This window comes from Punica granatum, chromosome 8 (assembly GCF_007655135.1).
Source record: "Punica granatum isolate Tunisia-2019 chromosome 8, ASM765513v2, whole genome shotgun sequence".
NCBI lineage: Eukaryota > Viridiplantae > Streptophyta > Magnoliopsida > Myrtales > Lythraceae > Punica > Punica granatum.
Window position 1 is genome coordinate 9,224,058 of NC_045134.1, and position 11,110 is coordinate 9,235,167.

Consider the following 11,110-nt stretch of genomic DNA (forward strand, 5'->3'; position numbering starts at 1 on the left):
GTGCTGAAATTTAATATCACCCCCATATACAATGTGTATTTCGACCCCCTCACGTTAGATATTTCTCTATGAATAGCTAACCATTATTCCACAACGTATTGTCTTTCAATTTTTTTTCTGAGACATGATTAATCGGATATTTCGTGATAGGTGACTTGCCTTTAGTTTTCTCCATCAAGGTGGGCAAATGCTGTTCTTGGAAGTAAAGCAGGGGAAACGGGGCAAAGTGACCACATCAGACTTCCACATTGCCCGAAGATTATAGGATGCCAAGGAAAAGGTTGTGTTTTTGCCAATTGTGGTGGTATGTTTATCAGACAGGATGCTTCTTGGGGATTTTAAGTTGGTAATGGTCAATTCTTGTAAGACACGCTAAATCTAAATGCAAACTCTTGTAAGACACGCCAGATTCAAAATCACGTTGTCTTGTCGATCGATGTTTTGATATATGAATAGTATGCCTAAGAAACGGGATGCACATGAATGGGGCGTCTGTTATAATATTTGAGGTTATCATAATCATCTGTTTTAAAAGTTTAATCTTGTTAGATATCATGTATGAATTTCTTACTCATTATTAAAATTTAAAAATGAGGCCTAATGGAAAATAAGAGGAAGAAGTACCCGAGACTAACTACTATGATATAAAACACCTTAAAAGTCATTCGAGCAGGCGACCAGGAATGCTTCGAAGGCAATGGTCATTGAAAATGAAAGCTTCATCTGAACCTGATCGATCATTACTCTTTCTGAAGCTGTATTATAACACCAAGAAAATGAGATTATTAAAAAATTGATGCCCGTGCCTACTATTCTTGCCGGAATACCTACCCAAAAAAAAAAAATCCCCGTAGCGGTGACACACATCGATCATACTAGCACAGGATCTACAGTTCTATCTTTTACCACATTTAATAAAAATAGTGCCTTCTATCGTGTGGTAACAGCAGAACTAATCGGTTCTTGATTAATCAGTTGGAGTAATATCTTCTTGCTCTTGATCTTCAAGGTCCAAACTCGAGGCAGCCTTGTCATCGGTTATCAACAGCTTGCTCCTCCTAGGCCTCCTCTCCGACTTGGGAGCTTTTGTAGCCAAATTATCGCAGAAGGACCTCGCTGAAGCTGCTAGGTTTTCATTCCTGTGAGCTAATTCAAATTTCGAAGTCAATAACGCAAGAAATGCATTCATGATGAATACGAAAGAAGAAAAACCGAAAAAGAGAGCCTGCTCGACGCAACAGAAGGACGGGTATTGAATTATGATAATACACAAACGATAATGTGGTGAAGTCATATTCCCTCGTACTTTACTAATAAAGTACCATATGCGCGGAAAATGTTAGGTTCATTTCATTTGCTACAATCGCTTTTCATTTGGATTTTGTTTTTCGTTGAGACTGTTTGGGACATTTGGTCTTGGACACTGCTGCATTAAACAGAACATTCAAGGTTTTCTTCTGAGCGAAGTTTATTTCTCCGATCCAATTAAAAAGGTTTCCCAGAAACTGGTTTTCTTACTACTGCAGGACCGGGCAAGTATGTGAGAAATGAGAAAACCATTTTCCGCCGGCTTCTACATTTCGTCCTGAGCGTTTTTCAGGTAAACAACATAAAAAGGATACTGATACTCACTCGAGATGATCACGTCTTCCATTTTCACAGTCTTACGCCTCGCATGCCATGCGAATAACTGGAGGTCCTTTGCCAGGTGTTCTGCTTTCGTGCACCAGAAAACATGCTCCATCAATCAAGTGAACGCGCTTGCAGTCGGAAAACTTATATCTAGCACGCGTTATCAATTTAAAGTTCTTATTTGGCTCACGTATCATTCGACCCCGGTGATCGAGATGCCTAAGTACATATCGCTAACAAAGCATAGGAAAGATGGATAATGTAAGAAATTGCAAGAAGAAAAACTCGAACCTGCATATTTGAAGGCTAAATCGGCAATGCAAACTGATACATGTTCCTGTATATGGACGTCATTTCTCTTGGCTGCTTGAGGATATCAAAGGAGAAGTTCATCGGATTCGTCAAATGCACCACGGAGAAGAAATTCACGTAGTGTACTCGGAAAAAGAACAAACCACACGATCGTAAGTAATGAATGGAGCAGAATTGAACCTTCGACTTCGGCAATGGAGATCCCGGAGAGCCTGAATCGATCTCTCAGGAGGTTCACCACTTCATCTTCTTCTTCCATTGTTGGATTATATGCCAACTCTCTATTTGTTTTGGTTAAAATTTCCTAATTACACATTAAAAAAAAGAAAAGGAGATAATTTTTCTCCCTGTATTAAGGATCTGCTCTTGATTTTCATGGGCGAGAAAAGCGCAAAGAACATGGGGCCATAACGTTTGATTTCTCTGTTGGCAGAGAATAGATTTAGTAGGATGGAATATGGGCCCACTACAAAAATTGGGCCCGATGGGCCGTAATGGGCTTAATTCGTCAGCAATTTTCCGTCCACTCAGTCGGTGGATGTAGAGACTTGTTCCCACATACAAATTCCTACTCTCCTTTTGCGGGACAATTATGCAATGCGATATGTCAACTTTTTATGACGTGAGTCGATTAAGAGACATGGAAGTTCTAGTGCAAACCTAGGACTCTCAACGTGTTCCATAAAAGATCACCCCAATGATCAAGTAAACCATAACCACGAAACCATAACCACGTCGTTCCGTCCGAGCAACAATCATATACTTCTTATTCCCTAGGTAAGTAAGCAAGATAAAAGATAGAAATGCGCGCTGGTCAATAGCGTATGAAGCTAAGGGCTTTTACGCGACGGCAATACGTCGTCAGCGGACGAGCAACCAAGGCTAGGCATGGCTCATGGCTTCTGGGTATCCCCGGAGCTGCCACGTGTACGCGACGTGGCAGCCCTGTAGTCCATCTAACGCCGATCCACGTGGCAACTCTCTGATTACTCAAGCACGGACCGCTCGCTCGCTCGCTCGCTCGCTCGGCCTCTCTTCCTCAGTCTCCCAGCGGCGGCGCTCATGCTGAGTATCGGTGGCTCTATCACTGAGGCAATTCACCGAACAGTTGCCATGCAGAGGTTTGGCATGGATTCGTGAACACGCAGCTCGCGCCACATTCGATCTCGTCCGATGAGGAATGTCTTCGGAAGCCTCAGGCGCCACCGCCGGTCTGCTGTGCTCTCCAAGAGTACTCCTCTCCTCCTTTCCCGACTCCCGCTCGGCAGCTGAGTTGATATTCTGATGCTTTGATCAATTCTAGAGCTTCCACTGCTAAAATGCAGCAAAGGCTTTGGACTTGTTGGTTTCCTTCTGTTCATCATTTCCCCGGCGATTTAGGATGAAATTTTGTTCGGAATTGTTGCTATTTCCATTGCACGACTACAGGAGAACAAAACCGTATTGCAGTTATTGTAGTTTCCATGTATTGCTCCATTTTTTTAGTAGTAACAGTGTGTGAAGAGACAACAAGAAGGTGCATGTCATAAATCCAGTAGTAATTCTTAAATTGGTTTTTTAATCCCTTTTTTTAACTAGCCTGATTCGAATTATTAGGTAGTGATATCATGTTAAGCTGTGGTGATAGCATAAAGTCGTGCTTCTTGGTCGCCTTTAAAGGATATTGGCAGATGTTTATGATTCGGGTTCGATTTTGCTGCTTTTAGGAGTTGGGAAATGTCCATTTGGTTTGTCATGCAATTATGTTTCTATTGGTATCAGGCCCTCGTCAGCTAGTTATGGAAGAGTTACATTGCTTACCTTTGGCTGGCATTTTGGTTTTGGTTGCAGTTTTGTGCCTTGGAAATAACATTGAAGGCACTGGGGTGAGCTATTTAGGGTTCTATGTGATGAAAGATATTCAAATGACTCAGAGGAAAAATAGTTGGTTGCCACCAGTCTTTTCACAACAATGTTTGTAAGTGGAAAACTTGCTTTTTGTGTAAGAGTTGTTAGGCATTGCATTAATGATAATTTGTCTCTGAGTTTGAGCTATTGTTTTCAAGAAGTAATGGGCTCGTGTGTTCTAGGTTCTCGACTGGCTACACCAGCATTCACGGTGAGAGGCCATCTGCAGAGTATGCTAAATTGAGGAAGGAATCACTAGAAAGTGAATTTGGACATGCTCTTGGAGATAGCTCCAAGGGATTATCAGTTGTCTATCACTTTGGTCCATTTTTAGCTTTCTATAGAGCGGCAATTATTTCATTCTATGTGTTGAAGTTGACCCTATGGCAGTTCTTTGTCCAAGATATGAACAGAAGAGCCATCAAGGTACTTCACATAGTTCACGAGTCACTGTGTCTATATATTGAAATTTCTGCATCTTGGTAGTGCTGCTACTTCTACCAATTGTTGGGTTTTCAAACATGAGTAAGTAACACCCCATGATCTATTGCAGTTTCGAGAAACACTTATATGTTTGGGGCCTTTCTATATCAAGGTAAGTAAAACTTCTGTTATTGTTCTGGCTTCTCGATAGAAGCTTCAGAGTAGTGTTTATCGGTAATGGTTTTATGGGAAGATAAAATTGTTTACTTTACAGCTTGGCCAAGCTCTGAGCACCAGACCTGATATATTGCCAACCATATATTGCCAGGAGCTTGCTAAATTACAGGTAAAGTAGCTCTATCTTCCATAACTTATGTTCTGAGATGCTCTTAGAGCTGTGCTGAAGTTCTTTCATACTTTTTTGAATCATTTTACAGCAGAAACTTTTCTGTTCTGCTAGGATCAAATACCCCCATTTCCAACTCCTGTCGCTATTAAATCTATTGAAACCCAGTTGGGTGTTCCCATTTCAAAGATGTTTGCTGACATAAGTCCAGAGCCAATTGCAGCAGCATCATTAGGCCAAGTGTATAAAGGTCAGAAACACTGGAGATATTTTTGTTCTGCAAAGGAAAAACTCTGCTTGGGTTTGTTCTGGAAAGTCCATACCAAGTTTTCTTTGTTACAACTGTTGCAGCTCACTTGCATTCTGGAGAGCTTGTAGCTGTTAAGGTACAGAGACCTGGGATGCCACTTGCATTAACCCTTGATGCCATGTTGTTTCATATGATGGGAGGCCAACTAAAGCGGTTTGCCAAGGCACGCAAGGACTTATTAGTGGCTGTAAATGAAGTGGTAATCCCGTCTCACTGGCCATTTAGTATGTCAACATTTTCAGAAAATATTCCCATATGGTTGTTGACTTATAATGTTAGGAATAAACAAAGTCGTATGAAGGATCAAAGTCTTAACCTGCATTACTTTTAATGGATGTTTGTTGCATTATTCAAAGTTCAGTTTGATAAGTGTTTATCACTAGATTATTGATGTATTTTCGAGGCTAGGCAAAGGCATCCTTGAGGGATTCTGTGGATTTGTAGGAAAACATGGTATGGGAGTTTGAAAGGTTTCTTCTCGAATGATTATTCTGGAAATTTCTGCTTAAAACATATATGACTATGCAGAGGACAGAGTCATATTTTCCTTTCGATAAATTCTGCTTCTAACCAAGTTTGCTACTTTGGGTATCCTCATAATGTGTAAAGAATTATAAGGAATGTGTTGGGTATAGTCCTCAAATATTCATCCAGAATGATTCAATTTCTACATACATGATTGCCTACCTTAGCCTGGACCTGCTTGTGATTGTATATCAGCATACAAGTGTCAGGAAAGGAGAACTAGTCGTGAAATGTGTTGTTTAATTAGTCGGACAGTCAGCATTCTCAGTACTGCGATGCTTACATGCTTAAGATTTGAATGCCAAATTTGTATTAGGTCTTGCATTCCTTAGTTGTTCATCTGTGTCTTATTTTTTTCATGGACATGTTTGGTCTCTATTGACACAGGTAAGGCATATGTTTGCTGAAATTGATTATGTCATTGAAGGGAAAAATGCTGAACGCTTTGCTACTCTCTATGGCTCTTACCGATGTGAGTTATAATAACTCCCTTTATCATGTGACTGCATCCAAGTCATGCATCATGTATATAGGGGCAGCAGGGGATAGTGCTACTGCATTAAATATTTTGGATCTACCATCTCCATGCAGATTTTTCTGCCATTCCTGTCCAAAATACCTGAGCTAACCTTCAAATGTGGCAAGTAATCTGTGTCAATCGCCCTCAACTATAGACCCAGAGAGGCCGTTCGTCTCGATATTCACTTGCTGCAGAGTTCTTGAAGGCCACCACTTGTGTGCTTGCTTACAAGATTGACTGCTCCCATGGGTGATGTGGAAATCAATGGGGTCCTGGAGGACTAAATTTTCTTCATTAAAATAAATAAATAAATTCAGAGCTGAATAACAAAGTTGATATTAAATGACTATCCGTACATGTAAATTGTAATATTTCTTGTATCGTTCTTTATAACTTAAGGAAAGACTCATTGGCGGTAAGGTTGCCTGAGATTTCAGTTTGGGTAGCTAGCTGAGAACTTTTTGGTTTTGGCCTGTGGTGTAAGCTGGAAAGCTGTTTCTGCAGAAATTTATTTCTATGGTTTATGATGAACTGGAAATTATTATAAGTTTCTTCCAATTTGTCAACAGCCAATGACCAGAGGATTCAGTCAGAAGCAACAGGAGGGAATACTGCCAAGTCCAAGAATCCAAACTCAGTCAAAGTTCCAAAAATATACTGGGACCTTACTCGTAAAGCAGTTCTTACAATGGAATGGATAGATGGAATTAAGCTCACTGATGAACTTAACCTGAGTAAGGCCTGTTTGGACAGAAGGAAACTCATTGATCAGGTATTGGTGCAAAATGCTTGGCTTATTGACAGGTCGGATAGTTATTGTGATGTGGATGAGATTAGTCTTTTCAAGGTGCTCGAGTGGAAACTGGAAAAGTGCAACTTATCATTTGTATTCCCACAGGGAGTATACTGCTCGTTGAGACAACTACTTGAGGTAGGATTTTTTCATGCTGATCCACACCCTGGGAATCTTGTTGCTACTCGTGATGGATCTCTTGCCTATTTTGACTTTGGCATGATGGGAGACATACCTCGTCATTATCGTGTTGGACTTATTCAAGTGGTAAGCACCTTTGATGTTAAAAATTGTGCTGTAAGCTCTATTACTCTTGGTGTTGGATCATTTGAATTTTTTTTTTCCCCTTAGAGTTTATACTCTGACATTTCAGCAGTTTTTCTGTTAAGATTGTCAACTTTGTAAAATATGGACGTGCTATAATTGACATATTATTTTGTTATGTAGTCCCCAGACCTCAGTCTCATGTTGGGACATTCCCTTTTCATTTCAGTAATAGCTATTTTTCAATTCATGCGCTTGGTTTTGTACTTTATTTGGGACACTTTATATTTGATGAACATACTTGCTGCTGAGATACTTCATCCTGAAGTGTGATAATATGCCAGTTTTGTCTGCAGTTTGACTGGGATTCTGAACCGCTTGATCAGTTTTTCTTTCTTTCAGCTCGTGCACTTCGTTAATCGTGACTCTTTGGGCCTAGCAAATGACTTTCTCTCTTTGGGATTTATTCCTGAAGGGGTTGATGTTCGAGCAGTTTCAGATGCATTACGGGCATCTTTTGTTGGGACTAGACAATCTAATGATTTCCAGGTTTGTAATGAGATTCACAGGAACTTGGCTCCTGTGATTTCCTGAACCTTTTTCTTATGCTGTATACTTTTGTCAATTCCATCAGAATTACCAAATGGAGACATTTTTTAATATCTGATTTACTTCCTCACACACACAAAAAACAAAGGTATACGTGTTAGCTGCAAATGTGCAATTGCCAAAATGAGAGGGGTTTTATAAGCGCTTAACTACAATTTGTAGCTTTTAGCTGAAACTTAGAAAGGCCACAAGATAATATAATACGTCATCAAGAAAGTAATAGAAAAATACATGGCATCTTTTACCTGGATCTTTCCAACCAAAATAAGCTAGAATGTATTACTTCTTTTTCTTTGGTCAGTTAGCATGATTTTCTGGGTGAATCCTGTAACTGGGGTTATTCTCCAACTATCACATTCTCGCAGCAGCATGCTTCTATATGGTTCTAGCTGTCAGTTCTTTTAGAATTCATGTATGCAAGATCTGACCAGAAGCACTGGGTTCTTTGAGGTTTTGTGTTTTCCCCATCTTAAACGGAAGTTTAGTGGTAACAATCTCTATTCTGCTTTTGTTGCTTTGAATTTCAGGGAGTAATGCACCAGCTATATGATGTTATGTACGAGTTCAATTTTTCACTGCCACCTGATTATGCTCTTGTAATAAGGGCACTTGGATCATTGGAAGGCACAGCAAAAGTTCTCGATCCCGACTTCAAAGTCATTGAGACGGCATATCCTTTTGTCATAGGGAGACTTCTTGCAGACCCGAATCCTGACATGAGAAAAATTTTGCTGGAACTTCTCATTCGTAATGATGGGTCTATTCGATGGAATCGGTTAGAACGTCTGGTGGGTTGTTCCTCCTTTTTCTTCCTTCTAGATAACTTATATTCTTATTTGATTGTAGAAAACCTGGAAAAAAATATTTCAGTTCAATTTCCTCTTCATGATAAAGCAAAAATGAATATTAAATGAAAAGAATGTGATGATTTGACTTCCTGACATATTTTAGCCATCCCACATGTTTTTCTGTTTATGGTGGGAAGAAAATTGGAAACATGTCTCCTTCTCTAGCATCTAATGAAGCCATATTGTCCAACTACTATACTTCTGGAGGACCCTAAATTGCTTATCATTTCTGTTTATTGGAGAGTCTCTCTCTCTCTCTCTCTGGCTTGAAAGGATGATTTGTTGGAGTGTTTTTTCTCAGCTGACTTTTGCTTTTTATAATAATATAAGAGCGCGACATCATATTTGATCATTAAGCTCATATCTAATTAGGCCGTTGACAATGGCTATGCATGCTTGAATTACAATACAGTCTCTAATATTAATTTCATCTCATGCTTCTCTTCAGGTGGCTGCGATATCTGATCAGGCATCTGAATCGGCAGAACCTTCTAACGATGAAGAAGATTCTTCAAATTCTATGGGCTGGAAATCATTTGACATGCGTGCTGTTGTTGCTGCTACTGAAGATCTTTTACAGTTCATCTTGTCTGAAAAGGGTTCAAGGGTCCGGATATTTCTTCTTCGGGATATAATCAAAGCAGCCGATGCTTTTCTACAGGACGAAGTACTTGGTTGCATATTGAATGAGAACGTTGAAGCCACTGAAAAATCACATTCTGAGGTCAGTTTCATGCATTTACTTGATTTTGTGGCAGTTGAACCATAGTTGGTAATTGAGGTTTCAGGAAGATTACACGGTTAAGTCAGTTGGATCTTGACTTGATATATCTTCTGGAGAGGTTGGTAGTTCCACGATTAGATTACAACAACAGGATAATTGATCAAAGTCGGTAATGTTGCAATAGTTGTGGCCAATCAACGGCAGTTCCTGTCATTAACAGCATGCTAAGACCCACACACTCCTCTAGGTTTGGTCGACTGGTTAAAATAGTGCACCGGGAGTTGTCAATACATTCCACGTTCTTATCCTCATGTCCTTGTTCAAGGCAGTGAAATCACCCACAAGGGTTTTGTTTTAAGGCCTGGATGGGGGTTCAGAAGGCTTTTGGCATAATTAGCTCCACCATGAATCCCTTGCTAAATAAGAATCCCAAAATAGCAAAAGATCATTGAGCTATTTACTTAGCGTGTATACTATGCTTCAGTTGGAATTTGATCAGCATGATAGGCCATGCATCCAGTTCCTCCAATTCGATCATCTGACCGTATTGTTATCTGTAGCAGGACTTTATGAAATTTCTGTTCAAGATGACTGAAAATATAAGAGATCTTCACATATCAAATACCTCTTGAAACATAAACTTTTGTTTTCTTCAGGATCATGCTATGCTCACGAGGGTGGTCAAGGGGTTTAAATCTCTGTATCAGGCAGTAAAGATGGCACCTGAGTTGTGGTCAGCTATGTTAATCCGTATGGTTGTGAAGCCTGATTTCCAAGGATTCATGATGGACATAGTTTCGACTTTACTATTTCATTCTAGTATTAAGCTTCCCGAGACTTCTTGGGTTTGTATCTCTAGAATTCTTCATAAGGTGGTGGACGATTCAGGTGAATTGTGAGGGAGACGCCAAGTAATTAGTCATGGTGTACCTTCCTTTTCACGCAAAAGCCAATTTTGACCTTTATTCGTGTAGTAGTACAAATCTTTTGGTAGTTGTAGGCTGATGCAGCTTGCGAAGTTCAAGACCATGGCCTGAGAGGGCAAAAATGGGGAAAGCAAGTACCTTGAAAACTGGAGCAGAAGGAGGACTCAGATCAACGAAGGAATTGTCGGCAAGGCAATGGTGCCATTACGCACGACGAGCGAACATACAAGGCCATCCTCATTGTCCTCCCTCTGTGTTATGCCATTCTACTCTTAGTGAGAAAATAGATCTCGGAAGAGTTAATTTGTTTTAGGGAAAACTGTGGATATGTGCTCCTTAGGTACCGGGATAGTGAAAATAGTTGATTAAATAGCTTTGTTTGAGAGGCTGAAATTCTAGACCTTTGCTTTGAGATGTTCGAACCTTTTATGCTCCAGAACATCAGAAGATCGAAAAGCATAGAACATTGTATTGCCGTCCTTTCTGATAAGCACCTTTTAGTATTTTGCAAGCCTCCACGATGACCTTTGGTCTGTGTTTCATTGCTTTAGTTTGTCGAAAAATGAGAGTTACGTGCACAAGTAGAGGAAAGCTAAGTATATACACTGACCTTCGATAACTAATGGAAACCTGAGGCCCCCCGTCCCGTCATTGCCATAGGTGAGTGTTTCTTTTCTGGAAGAGAGTTCTTATATAGTGCTCAATGCTGAATTCCTTGGACATTCAAATGCCGCCTTGCTGAATTATTTGGGTGTTGGTCAAGTTAACTTTCTTTTTTTTTTTTTTGGGTGGTTGGGGGGGGGGGGGGGGGGGGGGGGGGGGGGGGGGTGGTGGTATGTATATTATATATATTCATTTATACAGAAGGCCTTGCGCCCCAAGGCTGTAAAGATTCATTTTTTCCACGATTTGATTTTCTAGCGGTAGGTGGGCAGCGTGAGTTGCGTGGTCCGTTGTTTTTTCAGGATGATGAGAACAATTAGGAAATGCC

At 40.2% G+C, this 11,110-nt stretch overlaps 2 protein-coding genes across 2 annotated transcripts; one reads left to right on the forward strand and one right to left on the reverse strand.

The window, feature by feature from the left end:
- Positions 1 to 652: 652 nt before the first annotated feature.
- LOC116188973 (protein MHF1 homolog) lies at positions 653 to 2,338 on the reverse strand. The gene is made up of 4 exons (XM_031518431.1): positions 2,125 to 2,338; positions 1,924 to 1,995; positions 1,633 to 1,713; positions 653 to 1,146 (listed from the first exon to the last, which is right to left on the reverse strand). Exons 1-4 carry the CDS (start codon positions 2,201 to 2,203, stop codon positions 968 to 970), a joined length of 411 nt encoding a protein of 136 aa, XP_031374291.1. The 5' UTR covers positions 2,204 to 2,338; the 3' UTR covers positions 653 to 967.
- Positions 2,339 to 2,584: 246 nt separating this feature from the next.
- On the forward strand, positions 2,585 to 10,622 carry LOC116188179 (uncharacterized protein slr1919). Its single transcript, XM_031517366.1, has 14 exons — positions 2,585 to 3,175; positions 3,775 to 3,901; positions 4,014 to 4,257; positions 4,385 to 4,426; positions 4,529 to 4,600; positions 4,715 to 4,850; positions 4,952 to 5,109; positions 5,823 to 5,907; positions 6,525 to 6,727; positions 6,854 to 7,015; positions 7,415 to 7,561; positions 8,149 to 8,409; positions 8,918 to 9,193; positions 9,850 to 10,622. Exons 1-14 carry the CDS (start codon positions 3,118 to 3,120, stop codon positions 10,090 to 10,092), a joined length of 2,214 nt encoding a protein of 737 aa, XP_031373226.1. The 5' UTR covers positions 2,585 to 3,117; the 3' UTR covers positions 10,093 to 10,622.
- Positions 10,623 to 11,110: the final 488 nt, after the last annotated feature.